General features: G+C 38.4%; 1 protein-coding gene across 1 annotated transcript in view; it reads left to right on the top strand.

The window, feature by feature from the left end:
* ZNF407 (zinc finger protein 407) overlaps positions 1–25,882 on the top strand; it is a 430,215-nt gene that overhangs the window by 228,182 nt on the left and 176,151 nt on the right. Inside the window, exons 5-6 of the mRNA XM_032654303.1 lie at positions 14,156–14,322; positions 18,020–18,103. Of these exons, the coding sequence (XP_032510194.1) occupies positions 14,156–14,322; positions 18,020–18,103 (251 nt within the window). The remainder of the gene's footprint in view (positions 1–14,155; positions 14,323–18,019; positions 18,104–25,882) is intronic.

The following is a 25,882-nucleotide window of genomic DNA, read 5'->3' as shown; positions in this document are numbered from 1 at the left end:
CAGTTCAAAAGTCAATATACGTGAGGTGGTGTGGAGTCAACCTGTGAGTGGCACATAAGCCACAATAAGATCAGGACTCTTGTGTAACAGAGGATTAAACGAAATGTAGAAGAAGGGTAGGTCTTTAGTGAGAGCTGGTCTGACTGTCTCAAAAATGTGATAATATCTTTCTATTACTGAATACCTAGAACCATCTCTTCCAGAACTGTGACTGTGTGGTTACTCATGGCAAACAGAAGATTCTTCAGTTGCAGTGAACAGTATCTATGATTAGCTGTCAGCTGTATGGTATTCACAGTGTAGGCTTATAAAATCATTGGACACTGATTTCTGAACTATCTGAATACAAATATAGTGAGGTTTTTGACTTCAAAAATTGAGAAGAAAAAAATGTCTTTCCTTTTAGAGATCTGATTTTACACTGCCTCAATAACTATCTCAACTCTTGTTTCTCTCTGTGGTACTCTGATTGTTTCAGCTATGTATCGATAACATTGTACGTTAGTATGGCATAGAAAAGCCAGTGGTAGATAAAATTAGTGATTCTTTTAAATTTTACTTAAAAATTTATTTTGGCTAAACCTGTTTGTTTTGACTTATGGTTTTAAAACTCTGTTTGCTTACATATATATTTTTAAAAAATGGAGCGTGTGTTGGTAAATATTTTTAATACAGTAGTATATAAAGTGCTAAGTAAAAGTTCCCTTCTCCCAAATTGATGCCCTTCCTCTTCCTCCAGTCTTCCTCAGCCAAATCTCAGTTCCCACCCAAGGTTACTACTATTCACAGTGAATCTGTCCCTACTGTTTCTATTTGTCTGTTCATACATATGTATATGTGTGGTGTGTGTGTGTGTGTTTTTCATATGTTGCGCATTAAAATAAACTTAATTCTGTAAATTTTGTCCCTTTACAATATTTAATTAATTCATCATTTGAGCAGTTATTTACTGGGTACCTACTATGTGCTAAGCCCTGTGTTGGACCCTGGGGATATAGCAGAAAATAAAGCAGGCAAACGTTCTGCTCTCACGAGCTTACATACCAGTGTGGGGAGAAATTCAGCAAACAACACTGAAAGTCCAATATATGCGAGTATTAAAATAGTGGTGATATAGTAAGGGAAAGAGGGACGAGCCAGGAGTGCTGGGTGGGGTATTTCAGCTCTCCATAGGTGGCGAGGGGAGCCTCTGTCAGAGAGAAGGTGACAAGTGATCTAGACCTGATTGCGGGTAGGAGAGGGGCCCCGTGAGTCTTTCAGGCAGAGGGAAAAGTGCTCAAGTCTCCTGAAGACGATTGTGTGGGGCGTGGCCCAGGGCTGCCAAGAGGCCGCTGTGCCTGGGGTGTGCACAGGGTGGGAAGGAGGACGTGATGGCAGCTCAGGCCATGTCAGGCTCTGGAGGACTCTGCAAGGACTTTGGTTTTTTTCTTCTGTGTGAGATTGGAGGGTATTTAACAGAGGCCTGGCGCGGTCTGACTTACGCTGTAGCAGAATCGCTGTTTGCAGTATGCAGAGAATAGACTGAACGGCAGGAAGGGAGGCGGTGGTGATGGCAGAGACTGGGAGCTCTGTTGGACATTCTCGTGATGATCCTGACGTGAGAGCACGGTGAGCTGGACCCCAGTGGTAGCAACAGGGGTAGATAGAAGCGTCCAGACTCTGAATATATCTGAAAGGTCCAGCCCACAGGATTTACCAGTGGATTGGATGAGATAAAGAGTAACGGACCACACCAAGGTTTGGGCATGAGCAGTGAAGGGAAAAGGGAAAAATGATGTCACGTCATTAACTAAACGGGCAAAACCACGGTCAAGAGCAGGTTCCGTTGGGGGAGATTGGGAGCCAGGTTTAGACGCGAGACATTTGAGAAGCCTGTCGGCTATCCCAGTGGAGACGTTGTGTGGGCAGCTAAATACCGACTAGACCTCAGATATAAACGTGGATGTCATCAGAGTACAGGTCACCAAAGGAGTGCGGGTGGGTCATCCAGGCTTCAGAAGGCAAGGAGGAACCAGGAGAATGAGACTCTCATGTTCTCAGGTCAAGGGAGCGTTTGCGATCAGCTGCTGGCCTGGGTAGGTCAGGTCTTGCTCTTGGGCTGCATCTGACATTGATTGAAGACACCTGTGTGCCAGGCTTGGCAGGACGCAGGATGTGGCTGAGTTACAGGAGAACAGGGTGTCTGCAGTCCCTGCCTGCTGGGCACACTTGGCTCCTCTCGCTGCGCCCTTTGCCGGCGCCTCTGCTCAAATACTGTCGCCTGGACTCTGCTGGCCCTGCCTGACACCCTGGGAGATCTGACCCTCACGGCACCTTCACGGCGGCTCCCACTTGGCCAGAAGCCTCCTTGTTACTGCCTTACGTGAAATAATTCTTGGACTTTAATTCATTTCCATGTATTTCAGTCTGAAGAATCTTTAATAAAAAATATAGTAGTGATGCAAAGAGTTGAGCAGTTTTGTTTTCTTTGTATCATAAAGTCTAAACTAGCAACCTTTTTGACTTTCACTTTTATTCCTTCCAGCCCATATTTGAGAAGTCTTTTTTTGTTGTTAACGTCATTTTGATAGCTTCAGTTATTTCTGTATTTGAACTTCCCTAACAGTATAGTTGCTCCAAGTATAAATATATTTTATCACTTACATCCTTCCAATTGTTTTTGCTTATGCATTTAATTATATTAGAAAGAAACTTAGTTTAATATTTTGAATGCTGGAAGGTACATAATGGATGATGTTATTCCACATAGTCTTTTGTTTGAGGTGTTGAAGATTTGAAAAATTAGTATAAACGATCTATATTCAGTGTTTATAGATGCCTGTCTGAATTTATCTTTTCAAAATAATTCAGAATATATGAGAAGTAGATGAAATCCACAAATCTGTTTTGCAGAAAAGAATTCCATAGCTGTACATATCCAACTTTTTAAGTAAATAATACTCTTCTGTATTGAAAGGAAGCTAAATTAATTGCTTTACCCTGCATTTAGGAGGTTGTTTCCACCCAAATGTACCTCATATATGTATGCACTTTCTATAGTTTTACTCCTGTTTCATTGCAGGCTACTTCACACCCATTGTATGGTGGACATGTGTGAGAAATGGTGGAGAGACTACTAGTATTTAACTACTTACTCTCAGTTGAATCACAATAACTTGAAAACTCTTTAAAAACTTGTTTTTTATGTTAATCCAATTATAGCACTTTCCCTTGAACTTATGATTTAGAAAAGAACAGATCAAATCCCTTACAACATGATCTTTCTACGTATATGAATGTCAGGATATTGTGATGTAAATAAAGCACGTGATGATCCGTATCAGGCTCTACAGTATTTGTGCTGAATTCGTCTTCTGAACTCACATCATGTCTTGGTGATGCTCCAGTGCACAAATGCTCCAAGACATTTACTCTAGAAGTGTACCGTAACTGCTGCTCTTCGGACTAAGGTCCCAGAAAGGGTCAATTTCGTACTGAACTCTGAGATTACTGGGCAATACATCTCAACCCTTCTAGCTAATCTTACCTTGAGCTCAAATGGTTCCCTAGATCATCCTGACATGCTAGAAGGCCGAGATGATGACAAAGGCCAGGACAATGAAATACCTAAGTTTGGAAAGGCTGCCTTCCCTGCTTCAACAAATCACACAGTCACCATCAGGGTGGACAGCCCTTTCTAAATCTGGCATGTCTATTCAAATGTCTAGAAATTCTGTTTCCAAAGTAGATACATAAGGACCTACAGGATAGAGTGTAAACATCCCATATTTGCTAGTATGTAAGATGCACGGGTCTGTGGAACATGTTCCAGTATTATTGTACAAGAATATTTTTTAGGAAAAAAATATAATTTTTTATACATATATCGAAGGTGAATTTAAATTGTTTGGTAGAGAGAAATACTGTTTTGTACATTTCCATTTAACCTACTGTGTACTTGAGTCCTGTATGAAGTCTCATTTTGAATGAATAGCGATGGTCCACTGTCCCTTAACTAATGTTAATATTTAGAGAATTACGTACACTGGTGTCAGTTGCTGGTTCTAACAGTGCTGTAGTATTGACAGATTTAACTCTCCTATGTTAGGGGTGTAACCCATGATCAGCCTGTTGTCTTCGGCTTATTAATTTTGTTAAGAAAACTACTGCTCTTTTTAAAATACTCTGATAGTTCTTCATTGGAGAGTTGGAGCTGACAAGGATTGCCGTAAGGAATCCAAGTAGGAAACTATGACTTTCTTATTATTGCTGTTTTAAACAGTTGTGAAATAATAGATAATTCTCATGATTTACTATTTATAGAGCACCAGTGATCTACACTGTAATATAAAATGATGTCTTGTGCTCAGTATTTTTAGAAATATTGGCGTGAATACACACCAGGAATAAAAATTACATGGTCCTACTGAGGCTCAAGAGAGGCTGCCCAAGGCCAGACACTTATTAACTTCTCTTTCCCCAGCATCATGAATATGTGACCCCAAATATTATTTCTGAGTCAGTGGCATGCCAGGAACTGAGCAGTTTTATTCATATGAAAGTGTCAGCTTTATTAGCAAAAGGGGATTGGAATCATCCATTCTATACAGACACCTGATGTTCCCTACAATGTATATTTGTCCTAGTAAAGTTTCATATAGTAATGTGAATGGCACATTTCTTGGCATAATAATATAACACCATGGTGTGAAGACCTTATGACTTTTATAAAATCCTTACAAATCGTAGTTTCTTGATGAGTGGGACTGTGACAGATTGTCTGAATTGGGACAGACGTTTTTGTTTGTATTCAGCTTCCATTAATATATCAGTTGTGTTTAATGTTAACATATTAAAAATTAAAAGGAAATAACTTTAGGGGATTTTGTAGTTGATTTTTAAATTCGTGCTTCTTTCTATAAACCTGTTTTTGTTCTTATTGGTAAGATCTATCTTATTCATATTTACCAACCAATTCATTCTAATACAGTTAATACTGGAACTGGCAAGGGTAGCATCAGAAAACTTAGTAAAACCTTTTTCCATTGACATGCAACTGGTACAGTCTGTGAGGTTCTCAGCTCTGAAATAACATTTTTATAGCATCCGTAGGTACATAGCTTGACACATAGCAGTCTTTGTTAGTGCTGACATACTGTTTGTAAGATTACGTGTTATTTGTCCCAGTGTATAGATGAGTTTGTCATGAATCTCAGATGTGCACATTGTTATGGTAGGTTTTTTCCCAGACATGTACATATTTGTGGCTTGTATACAAGTGTACTGTATCTTTTTGATCATGGGCACTTGTGAAGGATAAAGCCACATGTAGCTCCTTAGAAAATTATAGTCAAATAATTGTGAAAAACAAACAATGGAAGGGAGATCGGAGAGGGGGAAAAGAAAAACAAAAAATAGGTTGGTGGTTCCTTTTGTCATATCAAAGTCAGGTTTCTCTGTCTTTTTATCAGGGCCATTTCAGTCTGACTCAGCTTAAAGGATGCAACTTTATTTCCCCCATCTGTGCAGCCTGCTCCCCACTCCCTCCCCTACCATGATCAGCTCAGGGCTCACACACACAGCACCTTCCCCGCCTCTGCCTGACCCTCCTCCAGGCTTGTCACTGCCTGCCACCTTTGTTACTAGAGTCTGCTCTGTCTGCTTTCAGACTCACCTGAAGCTCCACCTCATCCATGAAGCCTTTCCAGCTGCTTCACTCTATATTCACCGATGCTTTTTCTAAACATCTTTTCAAAAAGCTTTTTTAAAAAGTCCAACAGAATGTGGTGAGCTTTTGTTCTAATTATTTCACTGACATTAGTGTCTGCCATTGAGGCACAGGCTCCTTTTGGGGAGGCGTATGTATCTTTCCTTCACTTATAGGTCTGTACATGCACGAATCATTGCTAGACACACAGTAGATTCCAATACATACTTTTAAAAAAATTGATCAGTTGATATAGAAGTAGCTGAGATATTATAATTTGAAGATCGTTAGGCTTGTGTTATAAACGTCCAAAGACTGAACATCCGTCAAGACATTTGGGATGAATGTGTAAATGGGGTTTGAAATGCATTTTGTCGTTTTAGCTCAAATTATTTATATCAGTAAGAGCAATGATTTCAAAGAAATTCTTTATATGGTCTTTAAACAGTAACATTAGTCCTTTATTTGTAACTGCTGTTTTAACCTTCCTTGCGTAAATCCAGTGTTTTCTTACCTAACCTGAAGCGATAAAATTTCATTTAGTCCAGACTAGAGGATTGTGGCAATTTAATATATGTCTTGTTCTCCAGGACTTGACTTCTATGGTTAGTTAAAATTATTTCAACTTTGCAAGCCCTCCAGCTCTGTGACACACTTGAAAGGGGGTAGTTTGAAAGGACGGGGCAGCCTGCACTGAATGGGTCTCATATGCAGTATAATTCCTTCCACCTGTTCTTCTCATGTTGGCGTTTGAAAGCCCTGCAGGAAACATGAACTGTTTCAGGATTGAACCAACTTCTCAAACCCTGTGAAGGGGCTTAGTGGACCTTTGTTTGCCAGCAGTGCTCGATTCAGATTCTTTTACCCCGTACAGATCAGGGTGCTTTTGGGGGCTGCAGGTAGGGAGATGCGACCTCACCTAAGCCAGGGATAGGCCGACTACTCTCTGCAGGCCTGATCAGGCCCACTGCCTGTTTTTGTAAATAAAGTTTTATTGGAACACAGCCACGCTTACTTATTTATGTACTGTCCATGGCTACTTCTGTGCTACCAAGGCGGAGTTGAGAAGTTGCATTGAAGACCTGAGGGCCCACCGAGTAGAAAGTATTTACTGTCTTTTACACAGAGCCTTTCCTAATCCCTGTTGTGCTGAGGAGTTTTGGATACAGCACATGCAGTGGAACGGGCACCGTTCCAGTCAAATTTAATAGGATGGTTTGGGGTAGGCCAGAGTTTATGGTCTCTTTGACAAAGAAAAATTTCATGGGAATGGGATTTTGAAGGATGAATTCAATCTTGAAGGCATGGCCCTTGTAATCCTTGAATGTTTTTCTTTGGAATGAGTCATTCTCTTGGTTCTTAGTAGACTAAGGCAACCAGGGATTAATATTCTGCCAATGCTCTTCCCAGAAGTAACTTTGACACAAAGCTTTGCAACCTTTGGAAAGAACTGAAAGGGCCAGAAAACATGTGTCACGGCTTCTAGAATCTGAATGATACCTTAAGAGGTTTTAAAATGATGGCTTCAGCAAGAATGAGGTTAAATTTCTTTTCCAACTAGTTAACAAGGATCTAGCTTGTTAATTAGGCTAATTATCACCTGTTCGGGGCAAAAAATGCGCTCAAGACTCTTGGCTTAAGTAGCAGGCTCCCTTGCGTGCTGTATAAAAGCCCTCACAGGAGGTTTCCAACTTTCATCTGTAAGCCACACTTGATTCTGAAGAGTTGAATTCAGTAAATGAAACCTTTGTAATCTTAGGTCTTTGTGGCTTCTTGATATAAATCATGCTCATGTTTTATATATAATCAGGAACAGGTCCCTCTCAAGAGTCCAGCCTAATTTAAATAATCTGGATATTAGTGTTAGATATTTTTGGTTTCAGGATATAACTTCATTCACTGAGTCAGGTTTTTTTTGGATCTATTATGCACGCGTGCATGTGCGTGTGCGTGCGCGCGCACACACACACACACACACACACACACACAAGTATTTGGAAGGAGGTGGCCAGAGGAACCCCGAGTGTATTCCTTGTTATTACTCACCTGTCAGTGTAGCTTTTCAATTTTCAATTTAGAGAAAACAGAGATTCTTACTTTCCATGCAGTTTAAAGTTGCATATTTTATTTAAACATATATATATACACATATAGTACTTGAAACCTCATAAAACTTAAGATGAACAGGACTACTGTGGAGTAATATTGGGGTAATTAATGTGGATTTAGTGCCTGTTTTACATGAATAAGTAGTTTAAGTCTTAAAACAGTATTGTATGTTTTTCCTCAGATGTTTCCTAGGCCAGAAACAGTATAGGCACCTCACAGTTCCGATGCGTATAGGTATTGGATTTGTTACCATGGCAGAATCTCTTGAACTTCATTTTGCTTTGTTATCTTTTGGATACTTTTTCAGCGGAAGCCTCATGTGAATTAACTGAGATGGAAGTTGCTCTTTAGTGGTTGTCTTCATATGCCTTTTATGTGCTTCTTTGTTCAAGAAAGTGATTGATTTTCAGTTTTATTTGCAGCTCAGCAGAAATTTGTAAGGTAGCCCTACTGGGCAAAGACCCCATCATATTCTATTTTCGTTTCATCTCTTAGTGTATTATTATGTAATTATTAAATTATAATAATCTTAAAAGGAGGCTGTTATCCCAAAGAAACAGCCTGCATATTGGTAGTATCCGAGTAACTTAGAAATTGTTGAAACAGATTCATTAGTATATTGGACTGTTTTGCTAGGAATCATACAAGCCTTGTATTGTTTTCAGTTCTGTGTTTATTCCTAAAAACCAGCAATACCTGTCAGTTAAGGTTTTGCAACATCAGTTTACTGTTAATCATTTTGAATCAGTCAGCACCTTTGTTTCAGAGTTTTGGAAGATAATAACTGCATGATTATTTAATGTTTTAATAAAGTTTAGCTCATTCATTTGGAGCAGATCTTGCTCATTGCTGTTTTTTTGCAGATATGAATTTGTATGATTTATTAACGTGACGTGACATGTAGAAAAGAAATTTTGGATTACTTAATTAAAATATTCACTTCGAATTGTGGAATTTTTCAAAAACAACGAAAGCACTTTTTAAGATGTTAACATATGACCTTGTTTACTTTGTTTTCCTTTTAAAAACACAAAAATGTACAACTGTAGTTAGCTCTCTAGCCCCATATGCATGCCTTACCCCTCTTCTCAGAAACAAGCAGTATTCACAAATTATGATGTCATGCATGTTTTTGCATGTGGACCTCATATGTTTAGATTTAATATTTCTATGCTTAACTTGCTTTGTTTCAGTGCAGTTACATTTTTGAGATTGTTTAACCCATGCTGATAAATGTAGCTCATTGATTCATTTTAACTTCATTATGATATTCCATTTTATGATTGAATTCATTATTTTTCTACTCCCCAGCTGATGGATATTTAAGATTGTTTACATCTTAATGGGGATACTTTTTTTTTTTTTAAACATGTCTGTACTTGAGCCTCAGTTTCTCAATCATGTTAACCCAGACTGGGCTTTCCGGGAGAAAGGCAAAGGATATCTACAGCTCTAAAATGCATCACTAAAGCAACTGTATTCCAAATTATTCTGAATTGGAGAGATTAGAAAAGAACATAAAAATATACTAGTGGCAATTCTTACTGTATTTCAAAAATCATAAAGTAATAAAGCATCCAAGTATCAAAATACTTCTGTCTTCATATGTAAATGGGATATGTGCAGATTTTTAATTAATTTGCTAATAAATTGACTGAATAATAGGGTTTAAAATTTTTAAATAACATTTAAAAGTATAATTTGAAGAAGATGAGTATAGACTCTCTTGTTAGGATACTTACTTTGTGTAGTAATATGGAAAGATAAAGTTAGGGGCGCAACTCAAAATAGAAGTGTTGTATATTTTGACAAAACTTATCTGCCCTTTAGGGATTCATAAACAGACAATTGCTCTAACACAGTCTAAGGCAGAAGTATCTATTAAGATAGTACCATTGATCATATAAAAATAATTCAACTCCCTACTAATTCTTTAGTTTAACTTTGTATGTACATAATGCCTTGTGAAACCTCCATGAAATTTTTAAGTTTTTGTTATATGTATAACAATGAGGATATTTAGTATCGTGTCTTTAAAATTTTAAGTCTAGAGATGTGGGTTTTAGTCACGACTCTGTTTTACAAGTCATGTCATGAGTGAGTTCAGCGAAGAAGATCTTCCACGGGTTTTAACACAGAGAACACAGGCTCAGAGCCATTCCGCATGTGTGTGTGCGCGTGTGTGTGTGCGTGTGTGTGCGCGCGCGTGTGTGTGTGTGTGTTGGAGTGGTGGTGCTGGGGATAAAACAGCACATGTAACAGTAAATAAACATACTGTAAATATATTGAGAGTACTAGAAAAATGCTTAGAATTTAATCCAGGAGCCCTTATTTAATTTAGGAATACTTAGGAATTTACATTCAAAGATGAACTCTTAACTGACTTTTCCATGACAGTTACCCACACGAAAATGGGTTTTATTCCAAAAGTGTCAGCAAACAACTGGATAATAATCCTTGGAAGCCAGGAACTTTGTAGTGACAGCACCCTTTGGTAGGAACCGCTCGAAGGTGCGACGACGCAGAACATTCTGTGTTTGAGATCATTGCCCGCAAAATGGTCAGACCATTGCTACATTGTCTTCTAATTCCTGCTTTGCTGTTGAGAAGTCTGGTACCATTTTAATGTACTTTGCTTCTGACTTTTTTTTTTTCTTTTGAAACCTTCTAAGATCACTTTATATCCAGTAGAAACATCTAGTGCAGACTGAGGAAAGGGGAGATGGCAAACTGCCCTGTTTCATTACAAGTCCGTAGCACTATTTGGCATTTTGAACTTTTTATCAAACGTTATAAAGTAGCTCGATTACATCAGAGCGGAAATGATGTGGACTTCCACCTGCTCTCCCGCAGACGTGGCCTTCTCCTTAGCACCTTTGCTGTCCCTGTGCTATGGCCTGCCATACCATTTTTCTTTTTAATTCAGTTCATAAATATTTAAATTTAAAAAATTAATTTAAAATGTTGAGAATACCGGAGGAAGGATATGAAACAAATATGGCAAACATGGATATTATCATCTGGGTACATAAACCTTGGTGGTAGATATGCATCTCTGTCATTTTCTGTATGTTTGAAATATTGACATTTATAAAATAAACACAAATGCTGAGGAAGGAGAAAAGACCAAACAGCATGAGGATCGCGAGCCCTGGGTGGCCTGAATGACCCCTGTTGCTGTCGTGTACGGATCTCACATTCCCGCTCTGAGTCTGGTGAAATTACGTAAGGAACGAGACTCTTCACCACCAGTTCCCTTCATCCCATTGGTCCAAAGTTATTTATGGAACACCTCTGGGTACCAGGCACTTTTATGGGCCATAGGATATACGGTGAACCAAACACCATCATACTGTTGTGTGCTTATCTTGTTTGTCCTTTTAGGTTGTACTTTTACATGATTGTCACTCGTTGTACATCCTTCAGCTGACTGACTTTGTAACTCCCTGCACAAAAGGAGAGATGACTAGCGAATTTTATGCCCAATAGATCTCTTTTTAATATATTGTCAATTCAGTTAAACAAGAAGTTTCTGATGGAAGACCACCATGTGGGGATAGAAAAGCATTTATATCATTTAACCCAGTCTAATGTAGGTCCCGGGGCTTCACTGATACCTGGGAAACTGGATGGCCATCCCCAGTTGAGGGGCAGCAGCCGACAGAGCCACAGTTGACACAGCCTGTCGGGGCCTGGAGCTCCCATCACTCTGCCTCTCCCCACACTGCCCCTTACCCTTCCTCCCTGCTGGCTCTGCATATCCACCTGCTTTCCAACATCTAAATTAAATGCCATCTCTGGGAAACCTTCTTTAATCCGCCCTGTCCCATTAATTGCTTCTTCTTTTAAATTTATGATGGCCTTTTATGTTTTTTCCTGGCACTGAGGTTATCTTCGTGAAGGATTTTCCTCACGTAGGAGCCTGTGATTTTCTTGAGTGCCAAATCTGACTCTTTTCCCTCTTTGTTTCTACCGTCTCGAACAGTGTTTGTGCTATAGTGGGTGTTCAGGTCTTTCTGAAGTACATGCAGAATACACAGTGATACCTCTTCTTCTTGGGTTCTCGTGGCAGAGCGGAACTGCACATTTTCACTCAGGCTCTGTCCTAGTGACACATCCAGGTGGGCTTCCTGAAGGCCCCCAGGAGAGCGGATCCCTTGGATGGACGTCGTCCTTACTCATTGCATGGTGGCAGATAGTTTACAGTGTTTGAGGCTCAGAATTGTGCAGTTCCGGGAAACCCCCCACTGATGAGTAGGTCCTAGTCTTTATAAGGACACTTTACATTGGTAACATTTCAGGTTCTTTTCAAAGTACCAGTGCACGCACTTATTTTCATAAAGCAAATTGTAGAACATGTGAGGTTTTCTGAAAGTCAAGCGGTGGCCTTAGTTCTCTGTTATCTGGCTTTTGTCATATCATGACAGGCTCTAAGCTCTAGTTTAACATTTTTATTATGTATGAATAATAGAGTACATATATTGAGGTTTCATAGATGTAATTTTTTAAAATGTACATCATGGTAGATTTAAAAATGAGGGATTTATTTTGTCATTCATAAAGTTGTAATACAGTCTGGAGTAACTATTTGTTAAAAGATAGCATCTACTTAACCTCCTTATTTATTTCTTTTAGGAGGAGGTTAGATCCACAATAAATACATGAAGAAATAAGTAGATAGGGGAATTTATCTTGGAAATAAGATCCCTGTCATGGTTTTGAAATGTTAAATGCATGAAGACCCGTCAAAGAGATATACGGACATGTTATTTTTTTACAGCGCATTTCTAAGTATTTAGTTATGTTTGTCATCTCTAGTACCAGTAAGCAATGATCAAATGATACAGTAATTTCAAAGTCGGTCTGTGTTGAGTGGTGTAAACATAGTTTCTCTACACATACATTCTATAAGTATATTAATTGGCAATTTTAATATTAATGAAGCACTTAAGATATTTTATATGGCTTTTCTTAAATATTTAGCAGTTTTTACTTCTGTTGCATTTAAAATATAATGTTATAAAAATATTACTACATATAACAAATGAAGAGAGAGTTTTTTAAAAGGTAATTTTATAATTCGATTCTTAAGAATTTGTGAAACCTGAATGATTAATTTGTTAAAGTAATCCACATTTGCCTCAAAATGAGAAAATTAATTAATTGGAGCTTGGAATTTTTTTTCCTACCCTTATGGGACTAAGAAAATTTGTAAAATTTTAGTTAAAAGCATTTATGTAAAGAATATACTCTTTATATCTCCTTATTTATATCATAACTTAAAACGCAGGTATTACAATCTTATTTTTAAAATTGTATGAACTTGCTAAAAGTGTAGACCAGCTTACGATAGTCAAGTCAAGCTGCCATAGTCTGTCTCTTCTGTGGCATTGTGCTTATCAACTCATTAAAATATTTTAATTTTGAATATCGGGTTTTAATTTTCTTTTATTTGACTGTTCATTATCCTGAATTAATTAGCTGGACACTACTTTGTTAGTCACAGAGATTGCTTTAAACTAAATTGTATTAGAAATCAAAAGTAAATTTTAGTGGTGATTTCCTGAATGCAAGTGAAAAGGGACAGAAGCTCGACCAGAGAAAGTATTAAAGTTTTTTTGTTGATGGTTCATATTGCCTGGATTATTAAAGGTATTCAGAGATCTTTAACTGGGAACTGTGGGGCTGAAATATTTTCTGACGTGAGTATTGATTTGTTATTTTCAGTTTTCATCCCATACAGGAAATAATTGAGGTTTCTTTTTCTCAAAGGCATACTTTATGAAAAGTTGTATTTATAATCTTATTTTTATTCTTATCAAAGGGAACTTTTTATGTACCTGTGTGGTAACCCAGAAGGACACCTTGTTAAAAAGGAGACGCCCCTGGAGTGTGCCTCTCCTCCAAGGGAGCAGTGTGGTGTGTGCCATTCCGGGCGGGCTGGGCTCTGAGTGCCGCCCGGCCCCAGCTGCCTCCGCCTGGCAGACAGCAGGGGTGTCTGAGTAGTTTAGTACGGATAGCTTTTCATTTAGCCTTTGCTCTGACAGCTTGTGCCCTGGATAAGTGGTGTAGGCCTGTACAGGTGAAATCTATTCTCACATTTGCCTCAGGGGTGACTGGACTGTAACAGAATTTTTCAAACCCGTTGGGCCCAACCGCAAAGCAGAGAATAAATGGCTGAAGTGCCAGGCCTGGACAGAAAAATCAATGCCTGGTTATACAGACATGACAGACCAGGCCCGCAGTTCTCCTCGTGACACCCTGAACTCGCCACACTGCAGGGCTGGAGCGGCACCTGTCGGGGCCCGAGGTGCTCCCGTGAGGGTAATATTTGCATCCTTTTCTCTCCACTCCATGCAGGAAATTCACATGCCGCCTGTGTGATAGAAGTTTCACAGAGAAGTGGGCCCTGAACAACCACATGAAACTCCACACGGGGGAGAAGCCATTCAAGTGTACCTGGCCTACCTGCCATTACTCCTTCCTCACGGCCTCCGCCATGAAGGACCACTACAGGACGCACACAGGTGTGCCCGTCCGCCTGGGCCCAGTGGTGGTGGTAGTTGGGGGTGGTCGTCTCAGCAGCAGTCCGTAGAAAGGAACCCCTGTTTGAAGAGTTTAAGACTGTGGTAATTATATGTTAAAAGGTGTGGCATCATTTCTTTGTGTTTTGATGACGCTCAGCGTAATTTTTAAGTGACATTTTAATATTTGTGTGCGTGTGCACACGTTCACATAAAATAAGTTTCATATTTCAAAGCTGATTTATGTTGTGTGTGGGTACATATATGTATATGTGTTTAAACCTAGGTGTGATTTTAGGTGTGATCGTTATAGAAGATCATTTGAGGAGACGAAATTTTCATAGAGAACTTGTGTTATATTTGTTACTGATATGGACTCCGTGCCATAATGTTTCTGAACGTTATTGAATCTTGGTTTTTATGTACCACTTGAAATTTTTTAAATCAATTTAATATTTCTCTTAAGAGAATACTATCAGATCCAAGAGTTTTTGAAATTACTACAAAGAGACTAAACTGAATTTAGCTAGTATAAATTTTTTAGATAATTGAGAAAGTACGAATTCGCATACATTTTACATCAAAACATTTAGTGGACTGTTTGGAATTTAAACCAACTGATAGTAAAAGCAGCGCGCAGAATACATCTGTGCTAGGCATGGTCCTGAGACCTCTCAGTTTGGACCTTCATGAATATATTTCTCCCACCTGCCCTGTGGTTCTATTCAATGTATATGACATGCTTTTCATTGTCTAAGGACAGAGGGCCCCTAAACTCCTTACAAGCATGTAGTCGAGCGCTTGCCGTATCTCACTGTGGCGACATCACTGGGAGCCATTTGCTGTTCTGTGGTCTTCTTCCTCTTTACAGCTCTCAGAAAGTGTTTTGTTTCAAGGAAAAAATAAATTTTAATCAGCATTCCCAAATGTTCTTCTGATTGCCAAGAATCCTGTATTATTGTTAGAAATTATAGGTTAAAAGTTCTTCTGAAGCAGTTTGTGGGAAGCCCAGGCCTCCTTAGCTTCCTTGACAAGGGCGTTGACGATTTAAGGTCTCCAGCCTGCCCTGAAAGATCACTTATATCGAACAGCAGATGAAAAGCCAGTGCAGATGTAATTTATCGTTGGCGTTTCCTTCTAAAGAATAATTGTGGAGACTTGGCTGGATCAATAATATGGATTTTTGTTGTTAGGTCTTGTAGTCTGCACCATAATGAGAGATAGGGGACAGTGGCTGTTTTCTAATAGAAAATAAAGGATTGGTTTCCATGTCTTTCTACATTTGAAAGCAAAATGGCACACTTGAAACTAATTCAAGTTGTTAAGAAAAGTCTCCTATTATAGCTCTGCTATCATATAAATATGGCATGTTAAGTGAACCCCCTTTTTATTGAGTATATTACATTTACTTTTTTCTTAAAATTTTTTTTCTTGAAAAATACTCAATTGCCCACTATCCAACCCTAACTCCCCCTACCCCCTTGGAAAAAAAAAAAAAAAAAAGGGCAAGTGAAAATTGAATTTAGAGTGACAAACAAATCAAGCCACCAAGGTAAATATGACATACAATACATTGCAGACTAACATCCTAGATAAAAATCCTGCACGTCAAAAAATCAAGGTCACTAATATATCTAGAACCAAATCACATGGAAAATTGATAATTTTGTCTTTGTGCCTATACATATCTTAAAATAGGAAAGGGAATAAAACTTAGTATATACACGCAGCACTTATACCTGTAAAAATGTAAATTTCATTACATGCAGCACATATACCTGTAAAAAATATAAATTTCATTAGGATTTGTCTTGTCTGTTAATGTTTATATCTTACAAGAAAGATATAGATTGCAAAGAAGTTCATAAACGAGGGAAAGGAATCATATAGTCTGCTTGAGTCCAGAAATAGTAAGAATACTCTTTCCTCATCAGGTATTTTGCTGGCTGGGTAGCATAGCACCAATCTCTTCTCTGCCACATACCACCAGATGCGTAGGTGTGTGTGAGCTTGTGTGTGCATGTGTGGACCACAGTACACACATTTCCGCACACTCGAAGGGGTTAATGCCCACAAAGCTGTGGTGATGAATAAATTGTAGAGAGCAATTTTGTCTCAACACAGAATAGTATGTTAATATTAACGAGCAAATTATCTTTTGGGATTTTAAAAAAAAGTCCACTTTCAGTGTTATTTAATTGATAATACAGCTAGTTAGAAAGATTTATGTTTCAAATTGATTAAATAATTGAGTGATTGTAATTAAACTTTATTCTTCACAGCCCATCTACTCTATTCTTTTTTTCTGTATTGATATAATGATGCCAAGGAATGAACTTAACCCCAAAATAGGGAAGTAAAGATAGGAAAAATACTTAAATTCAGCTTTATTTTATAAATGATAATAATGAACATTTTAACGTACCATTGGGAAATAAGATTAAACATAATTTGGTTAAAACTCTCTTTATTAATATATGTTCATTTAAATTAGAGAAGCTAGTATTGCTCTCAGGTAAAGGGAAGACTCTTTCTGATTACGGTAGCTACTCTGCCTTCCTATATTTACTATCTTTTCTAACCTTAAAAAGGCAATTACCATTTCCACAACACCTCAAGCTAAATTTCTATTGTAAAACACCTAAACATTTTAGAACAAAGCAGGCTGACGTGGGCAAAAACCCTTGAAAGACTTGTTGCATTAAACATTCACATGAATAAAGTAGATAAAGATAGATAAAATGATTTGTTTTATTTTTGAAAAGTATTTTATAATTTCACTGACTCTCTCCAAGGTGTTAGCATTTTTATTCTCCTTTTCTCTTCTTTGGGAGCCTTATGGGATAAACTGTCTAGGTGCCAGCACTTATTGGCCAAATATGCTGTAGAATAGAGAGAGATTGCATTTATAAACTGTAGGGCAGAATGTTAGCTTGTGTAAAAATGTTTTTAAAAATGAGCATTTAAACATTTTTAACAAAGTCTGCCAAATCTGACTCTAATTGTTGCAGAGTTTTCCAGTCAAGAGTTATCACTAAAGATGAATGATAGGAGTTTTTATACAATTTCTTTAGCAATCCCTAGACCTCCTTTTTTGTGCCATGGAAGTTTGAGGAACATAAACAGCGCTGAGCTGAGTAAATGTAGATTTTATCGTTACTTGGGGTCTTCAGTATATTCAGGGAAACTGTTTAATTCATATTGTTAAGGAGGAAGTTATTAAAGAAGATGCTGATAGAATCAGGTAAAACCGATTCAATATCCTTCAGTTGTTAGAAAATTCAGTATGTTTTATTTAAGCAGGATCATGTATACTGTACATTAACAGTTCCAAGCAATCTTTAGTCAGCTCAGAAAGTCCAGATGTATGGGAATTGTAAAAAATCAGGATATGCATAAAAACTGTTCAAGTGCATAAAGCAGCCCCATCTGGAAGACATCTACCAGAAATGAAGTTGTACAAAACCATTCCATTGATAATAAAGCTAATTTTTATGGGTCTGACAAGTATGTAATTATGTTCAGTGGTGCTTTTCAGATTTTATCACAGTCAATAAACCGCAGTGGTAATTTCATTCCCATTTGACATATTTACATGGAAACATTTGATTGGAGGAATTAGTAACCCTGAAAGCCTTGATAGATATGTTTTAATGATCTGTGACCTCCGCAGTCCCTCATCTGTTTATTGTTGCAACAGGCGAGAAGTCGTTCCTGTGTGACCTGTGTGGCTTTGCTGGCGGGACCCGGCACGCCCTCACCAAGCACCGCAGGCAGCATACAGGTCAGTCCAGCCACCCAGCCCTCAGCCTGCCGCTCAGGAGGCAGCCAGTCCAGGGGGGCCCCCCGCATTCGTTCTTGGCCCTGGATTGCCTGTCTTTTCGATTTTTGTAAACTCTGTGCACTTGAGGGTCTACAGAAAATTGTGCTTGAATAATACAAGATTTTAATGCGTCTGCTTTTACGTATTTATAAAGTAAGCCTGCTGCGTGTCTTACGGATCAGGTGTCCTGTAAAGTCGTGTCAAGCAGGGGGAGAACAGGGTCTGGCCTTCTGTGTGCAGACATACCAGCTGCTTCTCTGCGGCAGAGCCCTGCCTTGGGAGTGGCCCATGAGCTGTGGTGAAGCTGGGGGGCCTGCCTTCCTCTCAGTCAGTCCCTCCCCATCTCCTTTCCTGCTCACGCCACCTTTTAGCTGCTTCTCACCTGCTTACCAGCAGCCCTGCCTGCCCATCTTTGTCTCAGCTTCCGGAACCACCTGACTCTCTAGCCAGCAATCCCTCTGCGGGTTGGAACCAAGTAGATGTGGTTGTAGCTCACTGCAGCTTCAGGTATTTTTGTGATTAAGAATGGAAGGCAGTCGGGACTTCCCTGGCGGTCCAGTGGTTAAGACTTCGCCTTCCAATGCAGGGGGTTGTGGGTTCGATTCCTGGCCTGGGAGCTAGGATCCCACATGCCTCACAGCTGAAAAACCAAAACATAAAACAGAAGCAATATTGTAACAGATTCAATAAAGACTTTAAAAACGGTCCACATCAAAAAAAAAATCTTTAAAAACAAAAAACGAATGGAAAGCAGTGAAGAGGCGAGTTAAGCAGATAAGGACATTGAAGAGAATCCTTTTTTTTTTCATGATGGGCATTCTTGGTGATTCAACAAAATAAACTAGATGCCTTGGTTAGGAACACATAAGGATGAAAAGTTTTAACCATCTATTAAAGTTGATTACCTATTGATATGCTGTAATAGGTCTTCTAAGTAATTACTTTAACTTCTGAATTATATATGTCTGGGACAGTGCTGATTTTTGGTGATGTTCCTTGTAACTATTAATAGAACCAACTTTTTACCCTAAGAAGTGTTCTAGTTTAGATGATAAATCATATGGTAACAGAATTTGTAACTCATTGTTAGACTTTTACTTGCGTTCCATGAGAATAGTTGAGTTTGGCAGTTATACTCAAAATGGCATAAACGTAGAGTACATGAAATATGTTGTTTATGGTGCAGTTTGATTCTTGATATGCTGTATTTCGCGCTTAGCTACAAGGAGCTTTAATGCCCATTATGGTATTTATAAGATCAGTGAGAATGCTAGCCATTCCTTTTGGATTCTTAAGTTTATATGATTCAAATTTCTGTATGTGGTAAGGATTATTATTGAGTCAAGAAATACCCAATGTTAATATAATGTTGAAAACTCAAACTTGGTAAACATAAAACTCTATTTTAAGTTTGTAGTAGCAACCTGTGATCACATTTTTTTTTTTTTAATCCAGTGATTTTACAGTTTAGGTGTAAGAGATGGCAGAAGAGCCCAGTGGATGGCGGTCATCCTTGGCTACTATGTTGGACAAGTTGGGAATGTGTGTGGTAAAGTGTGTTCACGTGGGGTTTTCTGATTCTTCGTGTTTCAGTTTATTGATGCCCGAACTGTTGCCATGCAGATGGTGTCGCCCTGGCGTGGCCCTGGGCGTCAGCAGACTCCCTGGTGCCGCCGTTGGCGGTGTGGCCGTGCTCCCTCTTCCCGCTGCCGAGGGGCCGGTAATGCTGTGATCACAGGCGTTTACAGGTGATCGATCATGAACCTGCATCGAGCAGGCACAACTTTATATTTTATGTCAGGTCCAGAGGCTCCTTATTACTTTGCTATTAACTTTATACCATATAGGACAATGTCTCACAGACAGAGGCATCTGTCTTTTTGGCATTTATCTGCCTCTGTGGCACAAATCAAACATGATTCTTTAATACCAGAGTCAGTTCAAACAGCTTAGCCAAACAGTACTAAGCCAAACAGCTTAGTACAACAACTCAGTCTAGGCCCTTTGCTTTTGTGCTGGATTTATAATATTTAAGCAACACATAACTTTTTTTTTTTTTCAAGGCCAGATTTGTTTGGCTCATTTGAAATCTGTGTTTTTCTGATGTATTCCTCTTTGACATGGTTTACCTTTCTACTACAGAGTGCCCACCCAAACTACAATCAGCTAGGAAAGAGATAGGTATCAAAAGTGTTCCAAATGGCATAAATAATTCCCCACTGCAGTACAGACTGTCTAGGGGGCTGACACAAAACATCTTCCACTTCAAGATTTACTTTTATCTGGTAAAAGGGTCACCTGTCAGAGACCCTTGATTCAAGGGCACAGGAGCAAATCCTCACATGTAGTTGAAGAGCCTTGGCTGGCTTAATGACCACCAGCCCGCCCAAAGGAATGCGGTGCGAGCTTCCAGGAGAAGGGGTGGCCCGTCTGACAGATTGTTGACACACAAAGGGCACCTCTCTCTGTCTCTGTCCATAATCCATGCCGGTGTTGGTGTCCCTCCTCCAGCTTCCTTTTACTCTTCTGTCACGGGGACCTCAAGTGCAGAATATTCCTCAGTGGTTATTTTCGCCAAGATTACCGCTTGAAAAGGAAAGTATGAAGAACACAATTTAAACTACGATATACTCTTATGTGAGGGAAACAGGCAGAAAGGAAATTTCACCAGCAGGATGTATGCAGGCAGCCCTGTTGACTTACAGATAGCATTATTCAAGGGTAGTTACTATCTCACTCATAGGTTTACTCATCCTTCTGGCTTTAGAATGACAAAGAATTCAGAAGGACTGTTCCCAATGCACCAAATCAGTTTGATCACTCCATCAAAAATTTTTCCTTAGTAAGTGTGTACACCTCCTCACGTAGCACCTATCTCATTTCATGCAGTTAACAAACATTAGGAAACTGAAATTCTTGTTTAGCATTTTTAAGATTTTCTTTCACATTTAACAATCTAGAAGTTATTTATTTATCGATTTATTTTGCTATATATTGAGACTAACAAACAAGAGCTACTTCTGTATTTCTGAAGTGTATTTTCCTGAAGAAATTACCTGAAATTTCCTGAAGAAATGATTGTTTCTGGATAAAAAAGAGATACCGGTGAACATATTCAAACAATAGTATTGAACATGTAACAGAATTGAGTTACAAATTAACTATTATGCACAGATTGAATAAACTGTAGTCTGTGTAAGTTGACACAGAGTTCTTTTCCATCAAGGGCCCAGACATGCTTGAGCCTTCCTTTACTTAGTGGTTGTAGCTTAGTATGTAGCATACTTTGGTAGCATTATATTTTTTCTCTGTCAGCCTATAGATTTTTCACAATTTCTTAAGACTACATAGTTTAATCTGTTGTGTTTTCAAGTTAAGCATGAAATGACAATTGATAGTTTATTGCGATGCAATGTCAGCTTGACATGAACTTCAAATTATTAGAGTTACAGAGAATCTAAATGACATTATTCTTTAAAAGTGTTTTTTTTTAAGTTTAAATTGTGTCACATAAAAATGCCATAAGGGGCTTCCCTGGTGGCGCAGTGGTTGAGAGTCCACCTGCTAATGCAGGGGACACGGGTTCGAGCCCTGGTCTGGGAGGATCCCACATGCCGTGGAGCAACTAAGCCCGTGAGCCACAACTACTGAGCCTGCGCGTCTGGAGCCTGTGCTCCGCAACAAGAGAGGCCGCGACGGTGAGAGGCCCGCGCACCGCGATGAAGAGTGGCCCCCGCTCGCCACAACTAGAGAAAGCCCTCGCGTAGAAACGAAGACCCAACACAGCCAAAAATAAATAAATAAATAAATTTATAAAAAAAAAAAAAAAAAAAAAAATGCCATAAAAGTTTAAATGAAATAAGATTGATACATTTACCATATTTTTTAAGTGTTTATGTTAAACCTTCTCACCAAGAAACTTAACGTTGAGGAGCTTGGATGACCTTTAATTTATACCACTGACTCAGACAATGACTCCATAATGTTACCCCTCTAGATTCCTGCCAGATCCATGAAAAATGGGTAGATTAACGATGTCTACCAAGGCTAAAAGAATAAACCAGTTAGCAGTGAGTCTGATGCCAACGTACTTTCAAACACTTCGTTTGAATGGAATAAGGAGACGTCAGAATATATTTGTGAATTTGCTTAACGAAAAAAATCTTTAAATTGTTTGACCCCTTAGATTCATGATATTAAAAGTGGAAGATTCAAGCTACCTAATTTGAAGTCTTAGTATATAGTTTCAATAGTCATGTCAGTATTGTATTGGCATAAAGATTTCCAGATAGATCAAGGGAGCAGAATAGACTCATGAATATATCAGTCCATTGTTTTTGACCAAGGAACAACCTTTAGAGACAGATTTAACAGAGGATGTGCAAAACCTCTTCATTGGAAACTTTAAAGTATTGCCAAGAGAAATTAAAGAAGACCTAAATAGAGCGATATCCCATGTTCATGGATTGGAAGACTCAATGTTGTTAAGATTTTATTTCCTCTCACATTGATCATTTCAAATCCCTCAAGCTTTTTTTTTTTAAAGAAATTGACAAGCTGATTTTAAAATTCATATGGAAATGCAACAGTGAAATATCAAACAACTTTGAGAAAGATGAACGAACGTGACTTACACAACCTGACTTCATGACTTATTAGAAAGCTTTAATTATCAAGTCATTCTGGTGTTTTCATCAAGGTAAACAAATACCTCAATGGAATGGAATAGAGATTACAAAACAGCCCACACCTACATGGTCAACTGAGCTTTGACAGAAGAGCAAAGGCACTTTAATCTTTTCAATACATAATGCTGGAACAATTGGCTATCCATATGCAATCAGAATAAATTTTGATCCGTATATCATGTCATATACAAAAATGAACTCAATCTAAATATAAAACTTAAAACTATATAAATTCTAAAAGAAAATTTAGGGGAAAATCTTTGTGATTATGGATTATCAAAGATTTCTTAGATACCAGCACATCAAAAGCCTGATTCATAAATGAAAAGAATCATAACTTGAAAAATTATAAATGGAGAACTTGAAAACTTTGTAAATTATTAACTTTTCTTCAAAAGACACTGTGAAGAGAATGAAAAGACAAACCACAGACTGGAAAGAATATGTATATATCATAACTCTTATAAAGGATTTGTATCTGTAATATATAAAGTGCTCTCAGAACACAGTTTTAAGAAACCAACCAACTAATAAAGGGTCAAAATATTTGAACAGGTACTTCACCAAAGACTATAAATGCATGGCCCATAAGCGCGTGAAAGTGTCCTCAAATGATCATTAGAGAAATTCAGGTGTAAAGCACTAAGCACACTGCATGTTGGTGATGATTGGAGCGGTGGGAACTCTGGAGCACAGCTAGTAGGAGTATAAAATGGTCAAACCACTTCGGAAAACAGTTTGGCAGTTTCTCACGAAGTGACGTATGTACCTGCCATAGCAATGGATACACGTGACATTCACGTAATGAATACTACTCTACAACTCAGCAGCAAAAATACATCACGTATTTACACCTGGAGCAACGGGAGTGAAGCACAAAATAAAGCTGAGAGAAACAGGCCAGACAGAAGAGAAGTACGTACCGCGTGCTTCCATGTGTGTACATTTCTAGAAAGTACTAGCTAATACATAGTGAAAGAAAGCAATGAACATTTGCTTGGGGATGGAACGAGCAGAAGAAAGACAGGGCACAGGGATACCTCTGTGGTGGTGCTTATGTTCGTTACTTTGATCGTGGTAAGAGCTCGATTCTGCCTCCTGTGTCAGGTCTAGACAGGTGATGTCAAGTCACTGAAGTAATTAATAATGAGTGTTTTCATCCAGGTGAGTGCTTCCCTTTGTGTTTCTGTTTTCCATGTGAACTATTCTTTGACACCGGTGTACAGTGAAGGTACTCTTAATTGAATTTAATGAGCAATTCAGTCTTTATAATGAATGAGGAAGTTTTCAGATATGCTTGTGTATGAAGGTTTATATGTTTCTATGACAGAATATTCCCGTGTCAAATGTGAAGAGATTGCGCGATTTTAACTGTCAAATGTGAAGAGATTGCGCGATTTTATTTTAACTCTATGCAATATGAAGATCATGTCTTACCCCTCAAATAAAAGCAAAACCTGCCATCGTCGTGGAAGTTATTTTTTTGTATAAGTCAGTTCAGTACAACTGAGCTGTCTACAAACCAGCGGTTTAGAAACTGAGAACAAAGAGTTATTTAGGCTGACTCTGGGTGACCACTTGATTGGGGTGTAGTATATGGGAAATGGCTAAAAGAGACAAAACCCCCTCTCAACTCCAAAATTTTTACTTCTTTTTACAAGAATAGGTCAAATATTCCCTGGTAGGATCTGTTAAATGATGCCTCTATGTCAAGTTCACTAACTTTGCGAAGCCATTAATTATTTTATGTATATTATAGGTTTTTACTTTGTTATTGGTTATGAGCTCTTGATGAGAGCCATTTGTGTGCTGCTTCTTTTATCTTTGTGAGAGTAGTTTGCAGTTTCCAGTGTTTAGGCAGTCCTGTCCCCATAATGATGAAGCACTGGTTATTGGGCACGCTCCTAAGTATCTTACCTATGCCTTGTCTGCTTTAATCCTCACAGTTATCTCCATGTTCGGTGTATTATCCTCCTGATCTTGTACAGGGGGTTACCAGGTAGGGAGTGAAATATGGCAAAACCTGGACTGGGGTTGAAGTCCTTTTGGTTTCTTCTAACTGCTGCCCTGGGCTGCAGTGACAGATAAAATGCCATCAGATGAGATGTGTCTGCATTCAGTAAATATTACTGCAGTTAATGGGCAAGGCCATATAAACAGGCTTAGAGAATGTAGGACAAATTTCTAAACGTTCTGATTTTCAGGGCAGACATAGTTTTGTTGCTAGCTGAATAGATGTAATTTTAAACCAAGATATTTCATCCCTCATTTTCTATATGTTAGTATACTTATAATACTATTACAAAAACATGGGAAATAAGTAACAAGTGGAGTTACATATGTAAAATTAATCCGTCCTATGTGTAAACTTTCTCAGGAAAAATGTCTCTTGACAAGAGTATTTCTGTATATCACAACTGTGTTTTGAGGAAGAGGTGGTGAGGTTTTCTCTAACATGTAATGTGAGCTATACACATATCATTTTAAGTTGCCTGGTAACCACATTAAAAAAAAGGAAAAAGTAATAGGTGAAGTTATTTTTTATAAATAGATAATTCAAACAAATACATACAATTTATTATCATTTCAACATGAAGTCAATATAACATTATTACCAATATTTTATTCTCCCCCCGCCGCCCCCAGGACTTTAAAATTTGGTGTGTATTTTGCACTTCCAGCACATCTCAATACAGAGGCCAAATATTTTATCTGTAATTCATGATCTGTATTTAGGTTTGATAAAATTTACATGTCAAAAAGTAGATTCTCTTTCCCAAGCTGTTCTAGACTGAAACTTTTTTTCAACAGGTGAATTCAGTATCAGTTTTTAAATTTACATCAATTAAAATTAAATCACCTCATCTCAGGTGCTCACCAGCCAGTACAGCTAGTGGAATTAAAAACCAGTCAGACCTGATTTCTTTGAGTTTGTGTGTGAAGGAGAGAAAGGTATTGATCAGAGGGCCGTGAGTCCTGGGTAGGTCCTTGAACCAGCACAGGGGTGAGCTGTATGTGCAGAGAGATCAGGTGTATCTACACTGGGGAGATG

Source organism: Phocoena sinus, chromosome 14, assembly GCF_008692025.1.
Source record: "Phocoena sinus isolate mPhoSin1 chromosome 14, mPhoSin1.pri, whole genome shotgun sequence".
NCBI lineage: Eukaryota > Metazoa > Chordata > Mammalia > Artiodactyla > Phocoenidae > Phocoena > Phocoena sinus.
The sequence above is the reverse complement of the archived record's forward strand: the minus strand, read 5'-3'. Positions and strand labels throughout refer to the sequence as shown.